Consider the following 22,094-nt stretch of genomic DNA (forward strand, 5'->3'; position numbering starts at 1 on the left):
CCCCTCAGCTTCACCAGACTTGTCGTTGTCTCCTCGCCATGTTTGTATCGCGAAAGTGTTGCAGTAGCTGTTGTCATGGCAACGACAGAGTAGCGCGTAACCCGAGATCGCCAAATGGCAGTTTCGTGGAGGGGCTGCCTTTAGTAGCCCGGCTGCCAGTAGGACACGTGTGTAGATGGGTGGGTCCGGTTCGGGTCCGGGTTCAGGTCCGGGTTCAGGTCCGGGTTCAGGCCCGGGTTCGGGTCCGGGTCCGGGTCCGGGTTCAGGTCCGGGTTCAGGTCCGGGTTCAGGTCCGGGTTCGGGTCCGGGTCCGGGTTCGGGGCCTCGTGTTAGGGAGCTCCTGCGCGCTGTCTGTGTCACAGAGACGGACGTTCGAGAGATGATCCGTGCTGGGCTTGACATTGTTTTTCTTTTCGATTAGGTTTTGATTTTCTGATAATGGCTCATGAAACTTTTGTAAGCCAGCTGCTTGTGAAATAACTTGTTTGATTTTGAAACAGTGGCCTTATGTTGCTATTCAGCCTCTCAGCAGATGCTATTGCATGATTAAATCAATGACTTTCAGTAAGCCTAGGCACAACAGGGTGGTAACCTACTGTTGTACTATATAAAAAGATTTGCCCCCTCGCCATTTCTAACTGCCCCCTCGTTAACTTCATCCTGGCGCCGGGCCTGGAGGGGGGGGGTAAGAGGGGTAGAGTGTGGGGGTAAGAGAGAGAGAGAGAAAGAGGGAGGGAGGGACAGAGAGTTAACTTGAATAACCATTTACAGGCAGAAGATGATTGTCCAGAGTCCTCATGGCAAATAAATGATCGGACTGATGACCCTGATGAACAGCCCAGCACCCACACCACGTCTCTCTCTCTCTCTCTCTCTCTGTGTGTGTGTGTGTGTGTGTGTGTGTGTGTGTGTGTGTGTGTGTGTGTGTGTGTGTGTGTGTGTGTGTGTGTGTGTGTGTGTGTGTGTACATGTTTAGCTATCATGATGTGGACCAAATGTCCTCATTAGGATAGAAAAACCAGAAACCACCTACCTTGTGTGGACAGTCCAGAGGTCCTCACAAGGAAAAGGGTCTATTTTAGGGTTAGGACTTGGTTTTAGGGCTATGGTTAAGGTTAGGGTTAGGGTAAGGTTAGGGTAAGGGTTAGGTGAAGGTTAGGGTAAGGGTTAGGGTTAGGCATGTGGTTTGTGTGGTTAAGGTTAGGGTTAAGGGCTAGGAAATGAATGTAGTCAATGAGGGGTCCTCATAAGGATAGTGAAACGAGTATGTGTGTGTGTGTGTGTTGGGGGGGGGGATAAAGGGGAGGTTTAGAGGACTTGCTCTCTCCTCGGGTCGTGATGAGGAGGTCTCATTCGGGTGGAGGAAGCTCAACATATCGTGTCTCTGTGTCTCCTGGCAGGCTCTGGACTAAGCTGGTGAGTCCATGTTCCTGGTCCTTCTCCATGTAGAAATCCTGTTCTCAGTCTGTAGGTTTTGGTTCTGCTCACAGCAACAGAGATTTGAGCAGCTTTACCACGAGCAGCGGATCTGAACGAGTTTCTCCCTCCAGCAGTCCAGAGACACATTTTAATCTGCGTCTGGTTTACATTCCGACACTGTTGTTCTCAGATGTTCCCTCGGAACTTGAAGTTCCACCGTGAACTTCATGGATCTCATGACACGGAGCCTCATCTTGATCTTTCCCCTGTGCCCACACAGCAGTTTTCAAACTGCTGGAAAGATACAGATTTCTTTTTCGACATTTTTAATCCCTTAACCATTATTCCAGATAACTGCTCATTATTGTTGTTGTTGTTGTTGTTATTTCCAGGACATTTTATCTTCTAGTAATTTGATCACACTAACAGAGGAAACTTGCATTTTGCAGAGCGGCAGCGTCTGTTGCATGTGACTGGGGAAACCCTGGAGGACGAAGGTGAGAAAAAGTTACAAGAAGATGATCCAATTCTTCTGGAAACTCAGAAGTTTCTAGATTAGGATTTAAATCAACATTTGAACAAAGAGAGAAAGTAAGATGGGCTTCGCCGACCTTCTGGAGGAGGTGAGTTCCTTCACAGATTTCACATGCAGGTCCTCTTTAACTATTCTTCACCCGAACTGTAATTTATCCATCATGTAATCCATCATGTAATCCATCATGCAATCCATCATTAATCCATCATGTAATCCATCATGTAGTCCATAATGTAATCCATCATGTAATCTATCATGTAGTCCATCATGTAATCTATAATGTAATCCATCATGTACTCCATAATGTAATCCATCATGTAGTCCATCGTGTAATCCATGATGTAGTCCATCGTGTAATCTATAATGTAATCCATCATGTAATCCGCAATTTAACCCATCATGGAATCCGTTCTGGAATCCATGATGGAATCCATCATGGAATCCGTCATGGAATCTATCATGTAATCCATAATGTAATACAACATGTAATCCATAATGTAATCCAACATGTAATCCATCGTGTAGTCCATCGTGTAATCTATAATGTAATCCATCATGTAATCCATCGTGTAGTCCATCGTGTAATCTATAATGTAATCCATCATGTAATCCGTAATTTAATCCATCATGTAACGTGTCATGTATCTACTGTCTTCTTGCTGAGTACTTGTTGTAAAAGTAATCTTTCATGTACTCCTTCAGACTGTAATCAGAAAGTAATCTGCTCCCTCAGTATTTAACAGTCAGAGAATCCCACAGAGAAAATAACCTCTAAAGACTTCAGTACTTCCTGTTCAGGACCTGACAGTATTGCCACCTATATTATGTCATTGTATTTTTTTGTGTGTGTTGTGTTATTTTGCACATGAACTTCAGAACACAAATTTAAGTGCTGAAACGGAAAATCCACTTTTCAGTTTCTTGAAATTATTACCTTTTTCAACATTTTCATTTACACTTTTGGGAGATTTGAGTTGAAAAGTGGATGACGTTAAATCATCAGTAGAGATGACTTTCCTCCAAGACCAAGAACCAATCAATAACCATGAATAATGAGACACTAGATGAAAACACACCTGATATATCGTCATCTTCATTATTCACATTGTAGAATTGGAGTGTTGAAGCGACCTGTGACGTAAGAGGCTTTATTATAGTTGTTTATCATCCATATTCAGCCATTACCTTTTACCTTCCAGCAGGGTGCATGCAGCTAGTCATCTTACTGCACATCAGATGTAATTAGACCTTATTCTTTTCTCCAATAGACAATTCAAAGAAATGCTGAAATAAAAAATGACTTTTCCGTGTATTTATCCAGTTCTCCTGCCCTAGCGTAGTTCACAACGACAACAGAAACAGCAAACAACCTCTACAGAGAAAAAGTTTTATCTTTTAATATCAACCCATACACTTTATTTCCTGGAAAATAGACTTATTTATTTATTTATTTATTTGCTTCTTGGCTCCTCTCCAAATAATTACATATCTTTTTTCAAATAAAAATATCATTGGGGATTTTTCAGTCCAATATGAGAAGAGAACATGCCTGTTTTATTCCCTCCCCCGTGTTTCACCCTGATGATCCATTTCACCCAGAAATACGTCAAAGTGTGGAAAAGCCTCTGAAACCATTTGAGCTGCTCTTGAACATGAGACCAGCATGTTCTAGCATGTTCTGGTATGTTCTAGCATGTTCTTCTAGCATGTTGTAGACATGGAACATGGAGGAGGTGAGAAAGCTCCGCTGACAGCATCTTGTCGTGTTCTGAGTAGAACAGAGACTCAGACTCAGAGGAAGACTCTGGACACCAGGTTCAGTTCAAAAAGACAGCGTGTTTAGCGGTAAGCCAGGCAGTCACGCCCAGGTGCTCAGTCTGAATCAGGACAAACAAATCCAGGCAGGGGGCAGCAAACATCTAAAACCAGAGAACCAGCAAAGTCAAAAACCACGGAGATTTATGTCTGTGAATGTTCTCATTCATCCAGGTCGTCATGGTTATCCAAAGGAGTTGAATCAAGTGCAGCTGGACTTGGTATATATCCGTGAAGACGTTTCGCCTCTCATCCAAGAGGCTTCCTCAGTTCCTGCCTTTCTGACTAGACCAAGCTACTCTGACTGGCTGGGGATGAGACTCAGAATTTATCCCGATGTTTACCAACGCCCGTCACCATCGGAGCTATTGATTTGCATTTGTTTAGCAGCGACGGTGGTTGGGGGTGGTAGTTTCGACTTCATTGTTCAGTGGTCATGAGAGTGGTTGGAGCCGTTAGTGAGCGACTGTTGTTCTTGGAGGCTAGGCTTCTTGAGTCTCCTGGGTAGAGATGAAAGGACGGCATTGTAAGTGGGAGATAGGTGGTGTAGCAGACCTCCTCCTCTGTTGAGGGATGGTTTTTCCAGTTTCACATAGATGGCTTCCTTCACCCCTCTTTCAAACCATCTATCTTCCCTGTCCAAAATGTGTACGTTGCTGTCCTGGAAGGAGTGTGTCTTCTCCTTTAGGTGTAGATAGACTGCTGAGTCTTGTCCTGAGGAGTTTGGCCTTCTGTGTTGGGCCATCCGTTTGTGTAGTGGTTGTTTGGTTTCTCCTATGTATAGGTCAGTGCAATCCTCATTGCATTGTACAGCATACACCAGATTGCTTTTCCGGGTGTGTGGTACCCGGTCTTTGGGATGAACCAGTCTTTGTCGGAGTGTGTTGCTGGGTTTGAAGTATACCGGGATGCGGTGTTTGTTAAAAATTCTCCTGAGTTTCTCGGAGACGCCAGAAACATACGGGATGACTGTGCTCTTCCTTCTGTTGCTTTTCTCATCGTCGCTCACCTGGTTGGTCTTTTTGGACCGTGTTGCAGTTTTCACAAAGGTCCAACTGGGGTAGCCGCAGGTTTTTAAAGCTCCCTTCAGGTGTTTGTGTTCTTCTCATTGGGCCTGAGTGCTGCTGGGCACATTGTCAGCTCTGTGTTGCAAAGTTCTGATGACGCTCAGTTTGTGTTCCAGTGGGTGGTGTGAGTCGAAAAGTAGATATTGGTCTGTGTGTGTAGGTTTCCTGTAAACCCCAATGTGGAGGCTCCTGTCTTCCCCAATGTGGACGTCACAGTCCAAGAAGGGCAAACTGTTGTTCTTTACGTCTTCCCTTGTGAACTTAATGTTCTTGTCCACTGAGTTGATGTTTTTGGTAAACGCTTGCACCTCTTGTGTTTGGATTTTGACCCATGTGTCGTCCACATATCTGAACCAGTGGCTCGGAGGTGTTCCTCTGAAGGAGTTCAGGGCCCTGTGTTCTACCTCTTCCATATATAAGTTGGCCACAATGGGAGATACTGGTGAGCCCATTGCACAGCCGTGTTTCTGTCTGTAAAACTGGCCCCTGAATTGGAAATATGTAGTGTTCAGGCAAAGGTCCAGTAGTTGGCAAATCTGGTCTGGGCTGAGGTTGGTCCTATTGTGGAGGGTGTCGTCCCGTAGCAAACGTTGCCTCACAGTTTCCAAAGCCTCCATGGTTGGGATGCAGGTGAATAACGAGGTCACGTCGTAGGATACCATGGTTTCATCCGGTTCCAGTTTTACACCTTGGACCTTGTCCACGAAGTGAATGGCGTTTTGGATATGGTGAGGTGTTTCGCCCACTAAAGGGGTCAAGATGTTGGCTATATGTGTGGTAATGTTGTACGTGATCGAGTTTATGCTGCTGACGATGGGCCTGAGGGGGGTTCGATCCATATATGCATGGAATGTTATCTTGTGGGTAGAGACGGTGGTATTGTATCCAGTCAATGGTTCCTCCTTTCTGTAGTTTCTGTAGGTATTCTATTATTCTCCTCTTGTAACCACTAGTAGGATCATATCTCAGAGGTTCATAGGTGTCGTTGTCGCTGAGTAATGACGTGATCTTGGCGTGGTAGTCTGTTGTGTTGAGGATAACCGTGCATCTCCCCTTATCTGCTGGAAGGATAGTGATGTTTTCATCCTTGCTCAGGGCTGTCATGGCTTTCCTTTCCTCCATGGTTAGGTTGGAAGGAGGGAGTTTCACATTGGACAGAGCTGCTGATTTCTTTAACCTAAGCTGTTCCGCCTCGGTTTCCGTTAGATTGTTTTTATTTATCCAAGAGGATAAATTCTGAGTCTCATCAGCAGCCAGTCAGACTAGCTTCGTCTAGTCAGAAAGGCACGAACTGAGGAAGCCTCTTGGATGAGAGGCGAAACGTCTTCACGGATATATACCAAGTCCAGTTGCACTTGATTCAACTCCACACGGAGATTTACGCTAGCAGGAAATGCTGGAGAGCAACACAGACACGAGGAAGAAGAAAGAGAAGCTGGCAGGGGAACAGGGGAACCAGGAGGGGAGGAATGGGGAACAGGTGCACGGGTGAGTGGGTAAAACAGGAAGGAGCGGGAGACACATGAGGGCAGGAACAGAAATGAAAAGACAGTTGAGTGGTTCAAAACAAAATAGGAAACACAACAGGCAGCCATTAACTGGATGTCACACGCGTTTCCTGTCACCGTGATGAGGTGGGCGGTTTCGGACGCTTCCAGTGGCTGCACGTCACCCTGATCAGCATCCCGGGTCTCCTCATCGCCTCCCAGAACCTCCTCAATAACTTCACTGCTGGTATACCAGCGCACCACTGCCGCCTGCTGGCCAACCACACGGCCCTCAGCACCACCTCGTCTTCTCACAACCTGTCTGCTGCCGAGGTGAGACAGCGCCACCTACCTGTCTGTCCAACTGTCTTTTTATATGTCCCTATCATGCTAGTAGATGGAGGAAGAACATGACTGGTTGATTCCATTCGATGGGTGTATGTAATTTGATGAGTGAACGTTATTGGCTGATGTTAATTAACGGATGGATGTGATTGGTTCTTTGTAGGTGCACGAGTGGCGGTATCTACATGCCTTCATTCCTCTGGATCCTTCTGGAACCAAACTGGACAAATGTAGGAGGTAGGAGGGAAGGAAAAAAAACATACATACATAGAAAGAAATTGTTGCCTAAACAAGATCACTCATAATGGCGGAAAGAGAGGAAGGAGAGAAAAAGAAAACCAAATCTACCGAAACTGAGAAACAAAACGGACGCAAACGACAATAACACGAACATTACAGCTACAACCCTGACGTGTCCTGTTTGATACGTCACTGGAGGGTTCAAGACAGTCGGTGTTTACGAGCAAGTTAAAAATTCCCTTTTAATCAGATTCAGGTAATAACGTGGTCATTAAACTGCCATGTAAACACCTTTATCCAGCTACCGCAACCAAATTAAGGTCTAAATCAGAAGAAGCAGAGTGTGGCTAAGAGGCGGGTTTTTCTTCAGTCATCTGAATTCCTGTGAGTTCTGCTCACCTTCATCAGAGTGCTCTAAGAGAATCGTTTGGGTTTCTGGTTTCTGATCCGGAAACGACTAAGAACAACATGGCCGCGGTGGTTGACAAACTCTAAGAGAGTCCTATAAGTCCAAAACAGATGTGTATGTAACGATAGAAGTTTGGTGTTGAGACACAGCAAGCAGCTCCACGTGGTCTCTTGAGCGGCAGCAGACACACACGTGTCTGGAACAACCTCACGTTCAGTCACATGAAGGAGTTTAACATCCTGAAGCTTTAGACAGGTGAAGAAATTTTGGGGAGATTTTGTGAAAAGTCTTGAACACAGTGTTGGAAGTCGGCTCACACCCATCATAACATCAGCTTCATAACTAGATGATCCAACGAGTCTTGTAAAGTCGTATCAATAAGACACCTCGCTGATGAAACACAAAGACACTTTAATGACTCCATCACCTTAATTCAGTCATTCACCTCAGTCTGATGACCCACTGCATGTAAACATGTAAACATGGCCCACTACTTCTCCAGGAAGGTCTAAACCATGTGACCCGTAGTGGTGTGTGATAAGGATGGTTGCTGTCTGGCAGGACTTTACCAGGAAAATGACAGGCTGTAGTGTTTTCGTCTTCATCACAGCAGCTAGATGAGGAAGAAGAAGGCAGGTAGTGTTGAGTCAGAAGAGGAGGTGAAGGTGCTGTGTCTAACCAGCAGATTTGACCGAAAAAGCTGGTAGAAGCCTTCACCAACACATAGTACTACATCAGTAAGTACAACTCAGGTTCCACCAGGTTCTATTGTTTCTGACACAACACTATTGACTCTCATTCATCTGGATGGAGCTCAGACATGTGGAGGACCAGAGGACACATGGTGCTGAGCACGATTCAGCTCCTTGCAGTAAACACGTGTCTTCAGGGTTGTAGCTTTAATAGACACAAGCTTAGAGTAAACATACAACAAACCAGTAATGTCATACCGAAGTGTTGGTTCATCCTTCAGGTATGTGGAACCACAGTGGCACCTAGTGGACAATACGACGGGCCCCGGGCTCCCTGTGGCCCCGCCCACTCCAAACAGCACCGGGCCGCAGACTGAGGAGTGTGTGGACGGCTGGACGTACGAACGCACCGAATTCCTCGCGACCATCGTCTCTGAGGTCTGGTAGCTTAAAAACAAAACCCGAAGATTCACATCCACAGCATTGCACCAGTGTAAGTCAGAGAGCTGCAGCACAATAACAGTGTGTGTGTGTGTGTGTGTGTGTGTCTGCAGTGGGATCTGGTGTGTACTCTTCGTCCTCTGAAGCAGATGAGTCAAACAGTTTATATGGGCGGAGTTCTGACTGGAGCCATTATCTTTGGGGGACTGTCTGACAGGTAACACACACACACACACACACACACACACACACCTATATGCAGTGTGGAGGCTTTCATCGTCAGCTGTTCTGAAGTGTGTTGGTGTAAATTCAGTGGAAATGTTCAGTCACCTCCATCAACCACAACTACCACCTGTCTCTTCTCTCCTCTCCTCTGCCCTCATCTCTTCTGTCCCCCTCTCTTCTGTCCTCCTCTGGTCTGTCCTCCTCTCTTCTCTCCTCCTCTCCTCTGTCCTCATCTCTTCTGTCCCCCTCTCTTCTGTCCTCCTCTGGTCTGTCCTCCTCTGGTCTGTCCTCCTCTCCTCTGTCCTCATCTCTTCTGTCCCCCTCTCTTCTGTCCTCCTCTGGTCTGTCCTCCTCTGGTCTGTCCTCCTCTCCTCTGTCCTCATCTCTTCTGTCCCCCTCTCTTCTGTCCTCCTCTGGTCTGTCCTCCTCTGGTCTGTCCTCCTCTCCTCTGTCCTCATCTCTTCTGTCCCCCTCTCTTCTGTCCTCCTCTGGTCTGTCCTCCTCTCTTCTCTCCTCCTCTCCTCTGTCCTCATCTCTTCTGTCCTCCTCTCTTCTGTCCTCCTCTCCTTTGTCCTCCTCTCTTCTGTCCTCCTCTCCTCTGTCCTCCTCACGTCTCTCTGCTCAGACAAAAGTCCTCCTCTGGTCTCCTCATATATCTACTGGAGACAGAGAGTCTGGAGTCACAAGACGAGACGTGAAAATGTCACCGAACAAACACAAAGCAATGAGCTTTCTCTCCTGTGTGTGTGTGTGTGTGTGTGTGTGTGTGTGTGTGTGTGTGTGTGTTAGTCCTCTTTAGAAGTCCTGTCGGGTCTTGTTGTGTCCGTTTCCAGCCAGTCTTCACCACCTGACTGCTGACGTCACGTCACGTTGTATGACGTAATCGTTTAGTCAGAAAACTAAAGCCGAACTTCAGAGTTTGTGTGACAAACTAAAGCTTCTCTGCTCTCATGATGTGTGATAAGGCACAATAAGAGCAGGTGTTTGTGACCTGTGTACTTCATACAGGGTTGGACTGATCAGCTCATCACACATCCTCATGGAGGAACTATTATAGTCATGATACAACGGGTTTACCTGATCAAAATGAGCTTTTCATATCTCTTTTTCTCATCTCATCTCATCTCATCTCATCTCATCTCATCTCATCTCATCTCACCTCACCTCACCTCACCTCACCTCCTTTAGTCTCATCTCATCTCACTTCCTTTAGTCTCATCTCATCTCATCTCATCTCACCTCATCTCACCTCATCTCATCTCATCTCATCTCACCTCATCTCACCTCACCTCCTTTAGTCTCATCTCATCTCGTCTCATTTCGTCTCATCTCATCTCGTCTTATTTCGTCTCATCTCACCTCATTTCGTCTCATCTCATCTCCTTTCGTCTCATCTCATTTCGTCTCATCTCCTTTCGTCTCATCTCATTTCGTCTCATCTCCTTTCGTCTCATCTCATTTTGTCTCATCTCATCATCAGCCGCTTCTCCAGGTCGGGTCACGGTGAGTAGGTTGGGTTCCGGGGTAGACCCAGAACTCACTGGAGGGACTACATGTCCAATCTGGCCCGGGAATGCCTTGGGATCCCGTAGGAGGAACTGGAGGGCATTGCTGGGGAGAGGGAGGTCTGGAGTGCCCTACTTAGCTTGCTACCATAGCGACCTGACCCCAGACCTGTGTCTCTCACTGGCAAATACAAACTGAGATTCAGTATCTCTCTCTCTCTCTCTCTCTCTCTCTCTCTCTCTCTCTCTCTCTCTCTCTCTCTCTCTCTCTCTCTCTCTCTCTCTCTCTCTCTCTCTCTCTCGCTCGCTCGCTCACTCTCTCTCTCTCTCTCCCTGTACTGCTACACCCAATGTGACTCTTGTCCTATATTAGGTTTTTACAGCCAGCTAAACTCTCCCTTGCATCATATACTCCAAGGAACAGACCAGTGTTGTATATGGACGGGATTTAATAACAAGGAAGTGTGAAACTGAAAATGAACATACAGAAAAGCATACATCAGTATACAATACAAAATAGCTTACTCAATCTAGAGTTACAGTTAGGATAACTAATCCTCTATTTTTCAGGAAAAAATGGTAAGTATAAAACTAACATTTGCTTTGCAGGAATAAAATGTAAGTTGTAACTAATCAGGTATAGCATTGAACACTGTATTTACGCTAGCATCAAAAGTATATCCTGAATGCCATCATTAAAATGTGCTGTCATACATGTTACCAAAATTATGCAAACTGTAGCAAATATGTAAAAAATACTTTAAAAGAAAGACGATTCTAGCAATGATGGATAATAGCTTTACTTACAGATTTTGCCACCCAAAGGGGTAGAAACTAGGTGATGGCTAATGATAGAGCATGAATATTGCTATGTTGTCACACCATTTTCTTTGTTGTTACAGGAAAAGGAAGTAGCTGAAACTGCAGTACTTATCTATGCCACTAGAATGCAAAAGACTCTAAAGACAATGGAACTATGCCCCTAGTGGCAGAGAGGCTCTAAAAATGAAGGAAACCGTTCCATTACACTCCCCATCTGGCATTATTTAAAATGACACAATAAACATTTACATAATCTAATCTTCTGAAGACAAGAGAAGAATACACTCTGAGTAGTCTTGTGACGGGTAAGCTTGACCTCCACTTTCCTGACTACTCCATCTTTGCTTGGGAAAGCCTTCACAATGACACCCGTTGGCCATTCATTTCTTCTTATTTGCTTATCCTTCAGAAGAACAATGTCCCCTTCCTTCAGGTTTGGCCTGTTTAGCTGCCACTTCTGACATCTCTGAAGTGTGTTGAGATACTCTTTATACCATCGAGCTCAGAAGGTGTCAGCAAGGACTTGAACCCTCTTCCATTGATGCTTAAACATGTCGCACTTGGTGAAGTCTCCAGGGGGAGGTAAGGCGACACCGAACTTCTGGGTGAGGAGAGCTGCAGGGGTCAGGATCAGAGGTGCTTCTGGGTCAGAGGAGACAGGCACTAGAGGTCTTGCATTAATAATAGCTGTGACTTCAGCCATTAACGTTGTCAGAACCTCATGAGTCAGCCTAGAGTGCCCAGCTTATAGGAGCATTGAGTCAAGGATGCGCCGCTCAATACCTATCATGTGCTCTCACGTGCCACCCGTGTGAGGTGAGTGGGGTGGATTGAACACCCAAGAACATCTCTGGTCGAGTAGGTAGTCTTCCACACTCATCTCACCAGGACTCGGAGGATCCAGCTTCAGTTCCCTGGACGCACCGACAAAATTGGTTCCACAGTCAGACTGCAGCTGCTTCGCAGGACCTCTGATCGTGAAGAATCTGCGGTGCATTGATGAAGCTAGAGGAGCTCATAGTTTCCATCACCTCGGTATGAACAGCTCTAGTGGACATACACGTAAACAGAACCACACATCTGTTACTGTTGGCTTGTCCACCTTTCGTACGGCGTGCAATGGCCTCCCATGGTCCGAAAACATCAAGCCCAACATAAGAAAATGGAGGATCAATCTGTAAGCGCTCAGCAGGTAAGTTTGCCATGATTTGCTGCTCCATTCTGCCTCATAGCTTCCTGCAAGTCACGCATCTGTGGATAATGCTGTTGATAGCTCTCTTTGCTCATACTACCCATAAACCACTTGCTGTTACAGCTCCCTCAGTTAGGTGTCTTCCCCGATGCTTTACGGCTGCATGACGGTGACGGATGAGCAGTGTAGCGATGTGATGCTTCCCTGGGATTAGAAGAGGGTTGACTTCATGTCTCAGAAACTTCGACTCTGTAAGGCGTCCTCCTACCCGTAGTAGGCCATTGTCATCAATGACTGGGTGAAGCTTGCAGAGGGAACTGTTAGATGGTAAGTCTCGTTTTGCCATGATGCATTTGATTTCTTTTGCATATGCTTCACATTGGACACATCTGATGACTGTGTGTTCTGCTGGGGTCAAGTCTTCATCGGTGAGACTTGTCTTACAGAGGTGCCAGCCTGCACAACTGATGTCATCTTTGGACTTGATGAAGCTGCGAGAAATGTGATGAAGGTGGGCTACAGCTTTGATGAGGGTGGTCTATTGTGTGAAGAGCTCAAATCGTGCTGAACCCAAATTACTTGTAGACACTGTAGTGGCATGACTGTCACCTTAGAGCGAATTTCAACATCTGACTCTGGGTCAATGAGTTCAAATGGGCCTTCTTCAGGGGTGTTACTCTCAGGCTGCAGAAGGAATGCTGGACCATACAGCCATGTGGTACTGGCAAGGTTCCCTGCTGCCACAGACCGAGAGCCATGATCAGTGGGATTGTGCTCCGTTGAAACGTACCTCCACTGGTCTGGTAGAGAAGATTGCCTAATTCTCTGTACACGATTATTGACATATACATAGAATCTCCTATTCTGGTTGTTGATATATCCTAAAACCACTTTGCTGTCAGTGTAGAATGTAGTTCTGTCTACCTTCATGTCGAGTTCTTCTGTGAGGAGCTCTGACAATTCCACAGCAAGCACAGCGGCACAGAGCTCCAGTCTGGGAATGGTGAGCTCTGGTACTGGAGCCAGCTTGGTCTTACCCAGAATGAAGCCGACTTCACTGTGGCCATCTTGGCGTGTGACTTTCAGGTAAGCCACTGCAGCTATAGCCTTGACTGAGGCATCTGAAAATACACAAAGCTCAGTAGCTTTGGCTTGTGAGATGGAAAAGGATACATAAGTGCGAGGAACACGCAGCGCCTGAAGATCCTGTAGCGAATCTTGCCATCTTCTCCAGTCATCATACATGTCCTGGGGCAGGGGGCTATCCCACTCAAGGTCACTGCTGGAAAGCTCTCTGAGAAGGAGTCTTCCTTTGATAGTCACAGGGGCAAGGAAGCATAGAGGATCGAACAGACTGTTGACTGTTGATAGCACCCCACGGCGAGTGAATGGCTTCTGGCTCTGAGGAACGTGGAAAGTGAATGTATCAGACATCATGTTCCAATTCACTCCCAAGCTGGGCTGGACATGAAGCTCATCTGCAGAGAGATCCAGGTCTTTGATTTCCTTGGCCCTGTCTTCTGGGGAGAAAGCATTCACCACTTCCACTCTGTTGGAGGCGATCTTATGGAGACACAGATTGGAGAGTGCAAGCATGTTTTGAGCTCTCTGTAGGACATCGATGGCCTTAGCTTCAGTAGGAAAGGACTTCAGTGCGTCGTCGACATGGAAGTCCCGTTCTATGAACTGTCGTGCCTCACTGCTGTATTCATCTTCCACCTCCCTGCTGCCATTCTCAGCCCGAAGATCCCCACTGCTGGGGAGTGACTATTGTTGAAGACATGGACTCTCGTGCGGTAGTCTACCACATCTTTGCTGAGGTCGTTGTCCTGATACCAGAGAAAGTGAAGAAAATCTCTGTGATCTTCCTGAACAACAAAACAGTAGAACATCTGCTCTATGTCTGCTGTGAAAGCAACAGGTTCCTTTCGGAAGCGGAGAAGCACACCCCAAAGGGTGTTGTTGAGGTCTGGCCCCGAAAGCAGCACGTTGTTAAGAGACACTCCATTAAACTGTGCAGTCGAGTCAAACACCACATGAATTTTACCAGGCTTCTGTGGGTGGTAGACACCGACAGTGAAAAGATACCATTTCTCTTTATCTTTGTCACAAGGTGATGCCAGCTCTGCATGATTTTTATCGAGCATTTTCTGCATGAACTCGACAAGGTGTGCTCTCATGTCTTCCTTCTTGTCCAGCTGGCGTCGAAGAGACATAAACCGCTTGTAGACATAGGGGAGTAGACGTCCGGGGCTGCGAAACGGTAACGGAGCGACCCAGCTGTTAGTTTAATCTTTGAAGACTCCTTCCATCTTTTTCAGAAAGAGCATGTCTTCGACAGATGGTGCAAGCTGGTTGTCGGTATCAGTGCAGTGAAAGACAGTCTCTGCTGAACTCTCCTCAGTGGGTCTTGAGTATGGGCTTGAAGCTTGAAGTTGATGGGGAGTGGCTTTCGAGTAACTCAGACTGAAATTCTCCTTCACATTGATGCGGCTGTCACAGAGGGTGAGAAGGCTTGGGCGTCCATTATCTAATACATGCGTTTTTAGAGCACTCACTTTACCTGGCTTGTGAGCACTACCGAGGCACACATCGCCTATGATAACCCAGCCCAGGTCGAGCTTCTGTGCGTATGGGTCGTTGTCTCTGCCACTGAGCTGCTTTCTCACCTTGTGAGCTCTCAGAAGGTTTCGTCCAATGAGCAGGAGGATGTCTGTATCTAGGTCGAGGGGCAGTATCTCCGGAGCTATTGACCTCAGATGACGGTGGTGTAGTGCGGCTTCAGGAGTGGGTATTTCTTCCCTGTTGTTAGGGATAGCATTACACTTAATCAGCGTAGGGAGAGGAAATTTAATTTCCCCATCTACTGACTCTATTGCGTAGCCGCAAGCTCTTCTACCTGACGTTTCTACTACGCCAGCGCAGGTCTTCAGGGTGTATAGTTCACCTGTGTTTTGAATGTCAAACATGTAAAAAACCTCAGTCTTTGCAAGGGACAGATTACTTTGGTCGTCCACAGTTGCATACATCTTCTTGCTGTTGTGTCGCTAACCTTCAGGGAAGACATGGACAAGGCAAATCTTCGAGCAGAAATTTCCTGTGAATCCATTTCTACATCGTCCACAGTTGCATACATCTTCTTGCTGTTGTGTCGCTAACCTTCAGGGAAGACATGCACAAGGCAAATCTTCGAGCAGAAATTTCCTGTGAATCCATTTCTACACACCTTTGTACACGTTGCTGTAACATCCAGCTTTGATGAGCTTGCTTCCTCCCCACCATGCTGTTTAAGGGCAGAGAGGGGCTCGGTTGTCTGCGGTGCTGGGCCAGGGTGAAGAGCTGCCAAGTGCCTCTCACTCTCACACTCCACACACCTGATGGTGACATTATAGTCCTTTGCCTGGTGACTGGTGGATGCAAGGCAACAGTAGCAGATGTTGTTGTCTTTGATGAACTTCTTTCTGTCTTCAAGCAGCATCATCCTGAAACCTCTATATCTTTTCAGTGGCTGTGGCTTGTGATGTATAGGACAGTGTCTAGATCTTCAACTACCCTTTCTACTTTTGTGGTTACCTCTGCTGACACGTCTGTCTTGTGCGCTGTAACTGACTGCTTTCTGTTGTAATTACCGAGGGGCTTTTCTTTCTTGAAGCTGACAGAGGCGATAGAAGCTGTTGTAAAGCTTGGGTCACTCCTTGCTCTGAACTGTGCCAGAAACAAGCTTACACTGACCAAAAAGATAAAAATACCCAAACTTGTCTTAAACATCATCATGAAGTTGCAATTTTACTTTCTGTACAAGTTTTTTCAGTCTGAAGACTTCCTGCTCAGTAAATGTGTTCACCTCCAAGTCCCCTGTGTTTTTCAAAAAGCATTTAACTGAGTTGATAAAGAGCTGCAGGTCTGGAAAGTAGTTTTCCACCTTGACTGTCCTCAAACCCTTGGTACTCTGCAAAAACTTCCTGATTTTCAGAAAGGCATAGCCCCCTTCCGTGTCCACCTGTGTGTGAGGAGAGGAACCTAACTCACACTCACTTTCGTCTGTGTTCTCATCAGACAAACAGGATGGCTTTTTATCTTTTGAAGCCCTCTTCACTTTTAAATTTTCCCGTCTACCTTCCTTTTAATTGACCTTTTTGATTTTATTTCATCGTCCAACATAATCTCTGCCACTTCTTCGAGTACAGACTCTGCCACTCTAACAGCAGTCTGCTGTATTTGCGTTTTCCGACCACTACTCGCATCTGGCCCAGCCAATTTGCTATGATCCCTGTTCTCACTGTTTTCATCTTCCGTTCCATTCTGTTCAACGTCCCCTACCTGCTCATCCTGGTCATCAGCTGTGACCTGCCCATGTTCTCTTACCTTCTCAGTGTGCTCAACGTTTTTACAATGCTCAGCCTGCACACCTCCTTCTCCTGCCTGCTCAGTCCGTCCATTTTCCTCATGTTCCCCAGCCTCGGTCTCTTGCTGTGTCACCACCTGGTCTGTTTCTCCCGCCCCTCGCTCCCCAGCCTCCTGTCTGCCCTGTGCCGACTCGGCCGCGCCGTCTCCAGCCGGAGATGCGCCGCTCGCGGCGGCATCGGGGGACAAAGGCGGCCCTTGAGGCTCAGACCTACCCTCACTCCTTCCGGGACAAGACCTTACTAAGTGCCCCTCTGACCCACAGCCAAAACATTTCATCATACCGGATGTAACAAAAACAATGTAGTCGAAGTCATCAATCCTGAATTTCAGCTTCAGATCCAAATCCTCTGCATTATTTTTCAAAATCATGAAACCTTGCCTCCTATGGGACACAACGTGTTTCAAGTGAGGAGACTGGCAACCGGAGGAGACCATTTTTATCGGGGACACTAGCTGTCCGTGTCTTGCAAGCTCCTTCTCCAAAGCTGCATTCCTCCTGAAGGGGGGGGGCATTAGAAGTGGTGATTCTCTTGGCTGGGTTAACCAGCGGCAGAACGGGAGTCACCATGTCCCTAATCACCACACCACTTTCCACCACCTGGCTGACCTTATCAATGCTGTCCAGAAACATGACTACTGCACCGTTCATCCTGGACGCCGACTTGATGCTTCCATAGCCCACATGCTCCCCTACCGCGAGGCGGCGCTCCTCCACCGAGCACGTGACCACCGGAGCCACTTTAATCGCGTGCCGGCGCGTCAACTTCTCAAACGCCGTTCCTCCACCTCCCACAGCGGCCATATTGCCCTGCCGGGCCGGTAGCACCACTACAGAAAATAAAACAACTCCGCTTAAACCCACCAACGAAAAACCTAACTAAAAATAAACAACAACAAACCCACAGAAAGCACGTGGACAGGACCAGACAGGACAAGTCCAGGTTTTAGAAACTCACCCACACCGAAGCAGCACGCTGCTGCTCCGTGCACTCACTCGCACCTCCGCTCAGAGAGAGAGAGAGAGAGAGAGAGAGAGAGAGAGAGAGAGAGGCAGAGAGAGAGAGAGAGGCAGAGAGAGAGAAAGGCAGAGAGGGTGTAATGGATCTGTTTGGATCTGTGTGGATCTGAATGATGGCATTCAGGCTATACTTTTGATGCTAGCGTAAATACAGTGTTCAATGCTATACCTGACTAGTTACAACTTGCATTTTAAAGAAAGTGCTAGTTTTATACTTACCCTTGTTTCCTGAAAAATAGAGGACTAGTTATCCTAACTGTAACTCTAGATTGAGTAAGCTATTTTGTATTGTATACTGATGTATGCTTTTCTGTGTTTATTTTCAGTTTCACACTTCCTTGTTATTAAATCCCGTCCATATACAACACTGGTCTGTTCCTTGGAGGATATGATGCAAGGGAGTTTAGCTGGCTGTAAAAACCTAACATAGGACAAGAGTCACATTGGGTGTAGCAGTACAGTGAAAAGATAGTACTCTGCGAGGGACATCAACTAACTGTCAGACTCTGACTAGCCAGTCAGAGGTCAGTAACTGACAAAGCCTTTTCAAGTCAAGCACTCATCGATATAATGGAAAATTTAGAGGCTCAAGGTCAAGACAGCGAGGAGAATAAGTCACTCTCCTCTCACTCAAGTCCTCAAAATCTTCAAGAAAGCTAAGTGTTAGATCGTCTGCAGGATCTTCGAAAAGATCGTCTGCATCAACTAGAGCCAGTATGGCAGCAGCACTAGCACTGGCTGAAGCACAGGCTGCTAAAGCCAGAGCAGCCTACGCTGACAAAGAAATGGACATTCAATTAGAGAAAGCTCGCATAGAAGCCAATGCAAATTTTGAAAAGGTCCACTTAGATGCAACTCTTGATGCACTTCAAGCCAAGAAAGAAGTTGACGCTTTCATGGCCAAAGCAGAGGTAATGCAGTCTGCTGCTGCTCAGCTTATTGCAGAGCGAAGTGAAGAGTTAGAGTTCTTACCCATCCAAGTAACCCCAGAGCAGAAAGTGAGTGAGTACATAAATAAACACTCAAGCAACTACACTGAGCTCACGCAAAGACAGAAAGACATGTCCACTCAGCATGATGACGTCACCCCCCAGCAAAAACAAGTGAAACCTTCACCAGAGTTCACATACTATTACTTCAGACGAGATCCAAATCAATACCACTCATCACCACCAGAGAAAGTAAACCGGCACTGCAAAGAGATACACTTCAACAATGTCTTTCCTACAGCGAGCCAGAACCACAGTGGAGGTGTAACCCAAACCTTGCACCTACTGACAACACCACCAGTGACCTCACCAGGTTCCTAGCAAAGAGCCCGCTGGTATATGGAGGACTGACTAAGTTTGATGAGAAGCCGGAGAATTATCTCAGCTGGAAGGCTACCTTTCAGAGTACCATTGCAGACCTTGGTCTTACTGCCAGTGAAGAAGTAAACCTGCTCATCAAGTGGCTCGGCCCAGAGTCTTCAGAACATGCTAGAAGGGTCAAAGCAGTCAACATACGCCATCCATCTGTTGGTCTGGGTATGATCTGGACGAGACTCGAAGAATGCCATGGCTCAACAGAGGTAATAGAAAGAGCCTTGTTCTCTAGAATAGAGAACTTCTCAAAGCTCTCCAGCAAAGAACCTCACAAGCTCCGCGAGCTATCAGTCTTGCTCTTAGAACTGTCAGCTGCAAAGCTAGATGGATATTTACCTGGTTTAAGTTACTGCGACACAGCCAGGGGAGTAGGTCCAATTGTGGAGAAGCTACCCTTTCACCTCCAAGAAAAGTGCACAACAGTTGGGTCAACATTTAAAGAAGAGCATAAAGTGGCCTTCCCACCTTTCTCTGTCTTTTCTAGGTTTGTGCAGAAAGAGGCCAGCCCCACTCTCCTCATGTGTAATATAAAATTAGGCACTTTAAATCTGAATGGAGCAAGAGATGACATGAAAAGAGCTGCTGTGTTTAAACTGGTTGAGCTGAAGAAAATAGATGTCTTGCTTGTGCAAGAAACACATAGCACAGCAGATAATGAAACTGAATGGAAGAGGGATTGGACTGGAAAACTGATTCTCAGTCATAAATCAAATATTAGTGGTGGGGTCGGGATTCTTTTCCCAAGAGATTTTTTGCCATGCTCCCTTGAGGTAGAGGAAGTAGTCGAAGGCCGGCTACTGAAAGTAAGAGCGCATTATGAAAACACAACACTAGTTTTTATAAATGTTTATGGTCCAACCCTTGGCCCTGAAAGATTCGTTTTTTTGGATGTGTTATCTGATGTTATTAGTAAATGTGACAGTGAGGAGTATTTATTTCTGGGAGGGGACTTTAACTGTACAGAGAATTGCAAGCTGGACAGGAACCATCAGGAACCACATCCTGCATCTCTTAGTCGGCTCACACGCTTGGTTAATTCATGTGAACTGAAAGATGTTTGGAGAGCTTTTTATGGGACCCAGAGGCAGTATACATGGACACATCTAAAAGATAACGCACTATCCATGGCACGGCTTGATCGGTTTTATTGTTTTAAACATCATTTTAATGTGTTTAAACAATGTAACATGCTTCCAGTTTGTTTCTCTGACCACTTTCTTGTACAGTGCTCGGTTTTCATACTAAGTGTTAAAACAAATGGTGCTTTCTGGCATTTTAACACAGGCCTCCTAAATGATAACAACTTTAGAGATGCTTTTAAGTTTGTCTGGGGCCAATATAGAAGCCGGAGGTCTGAATTTAGTTCTCTACAGCAATGGTGGGACATTGGCAAGTGTCAGATAAAGCAGTTTTGCCAGCAGTACACTCGCAATGTCACCAGAGACATAGCCAGATCTATGAGAGATCTAGAGGATGAAATGGTGGAACTACAGAATTTGGCAGATTCCACAGAGGCCATGTAGAGGCTCTCAAATCCAGAAAGTCTGCATTGGCTAGCCTGCTGGGTATTACAGCACAGGGGGCACTGGTCCGCTCACGCTTTCTGAACGCCACACATATGGATGCTCCTTCTCACTTTTTCTTTAGTCTGGAGCGCAAGAATGGGCAGAGAAAAACCACCCACTCTCTGCGTACTAACACTGGTCTGCAGCTGTCAGATTTTTCTGGAATTCTGAAATACGCAGCAGGGTTCTACAGTGACCTCTATAAGAGTGAATTCAGGCAGGATGTGCTGGGGGCTGAATCATTCTATCATGGGTTAAAAAAGGTTGAGGAAGCACTCAATATAGACCTCGAGGCACAACTGTCCCCTGAAGAACCTCATGACGCCCTGCAAAGTCTGGAAAGTGGCAAGGCACCTGGTATAGATGGTTTACCTGTTGACTTCTATAAATCTTTTTGGCCGGTGCTCGGAGGGGATTTGTTGACTGTCCTGAAGAACAGTGCAACTGAGGGGCGGTTGCCTCAGAGTTGCAGAAGGGCCGTCATTACTCTCTTGCCGAAGAAAGGGGATCTGCAGGACATTAAGAACTGGCGGCCAGTGTCCCTGCTCTTCACTGATTACAAGATCTTTTCTAAGGTGTTAGCAAACAGACTGAGAAAGGTGATGAAGGAGGTCATCCATGTTGACCAGACTTACTGTGTGCCCGGTAGGCTGATCACTGACAACATTACATTGATTAGGGACGTTTTGGACATCTCTAGTTCATTTGGAGTTGAGACTGGTCTTATTTCCATAGATCAGGAAAAGGCTTTTGACCGTGTTGAACACCAGCACTTGTGGCAAACCATGAAAGCTTTCGGTCTCAGCCCAGGTTTTATAGCTACGATCAAGGTTTTGTACAGTGTGAAATTGAGAGTGTACTTAAAATTAACGGTGGTTTGAGTGCTCCTTTTAAGGTTCAAAGGGGAATCAGGCAGGGATGTTCTTTGTCTGGAATGTTGTACTCCCCGGCCATTGAGCCCCTGTTGCATAAATTGAGGTGTGAGTTGTCTGGAGTTGCTTTTGCTGGTTGCGGCTCAACTTTTGAGCTCTCTGTCTATGCCGATGATGTAGCTGTTTTTGTAAAGGACCAAAGAGATGTTGATATCTTAGTAAAAAATGTTAACAAGTTTGGCCAGATATCTCCAGCCAGGGTAAACTGGGGAAAAAGTGAGGCACTGATGGTAGGAGAGGGACTGAACAGTAAGCTCATGTTACCTGGGGGATTGACATGGAAAAGAGGAGGGATGAAATATCTGGGAGTGTTTGTGGGGAATGACACCTTTTCAAATAAGAGTTGGGAGAATGTTTTTAGAAAAAGTAGAAGGGCGTCTTAAGTGGAAGTGGAAATGGATTCTACCAAAACTGTCATATAGGGGGCGCATGTTAGTAATCAACAACCTGGTGTCATCAACGCTATGGCATCGATTAACATGCGTTGATCCTCCAACCAACCTGCTGGCCAAGATTCAGGCTGTGCTGGTGAACTTTTTCTGGGACAACTTGCACTGGATTCCTCAGAGTGTGCTGTACCTTCCTGAAGATGTAGGGGGTCAAGGGCTGATCCA

General features: G+C 46.3%; 1 protein-coding gene across 1 annotated transcript in view; it reads left to right on the forward strand.

The window, feature by feature from the left end:
- Positions 1-1,301: 1,301 nt before the first annotated feature.
- The window catches only part of oatx (organic anion transporter X), a 96,386-nt gene continuing 75,593 nt past the window's right edge, over positions 1,302-22,094 (forward strand). The window contains exons 1-6 of the mRNA XM_056284992.1: positions 1,302-1,416; positions 1,869-2,042; positions 6,471-6,656; positions 6,832-6,905; positions 8,291-8,447; positions 8,564-8,667. Coding sequence (XP_056140967.1) covers positions 2,016-2,042; positions 6,471-6,656; positions 6,832-6,905; positions 8,291-8,447; positions 8,564-8,667 — 548 coding nt within the window. The 5' untranslated portion in view covers positions 1,302-1,416; positions 1,869-2,015. The remainder of the gene's footprint in view (positions 1,417-1,868; positions 2,043-6,470; positions 6,657-6,831; positions 6,906-8,290; positions 8,448-8,563; positions 8,668-22,094) is intronic.

Source organism: Lampris incognitus, chromosome 8 (assembly GCF_029633865.1).
Source record: "Lampris incognitus isolate fLamInc1 chromosome 8, fLamInc1.hap2, whole genome shotgun sequence".
Lineage (NCBI taxonomy): Eukaryota > Metazoa > Chordata > Actinopteri > Lampriformes > Lampridae > Lampris > Lampris incognitus.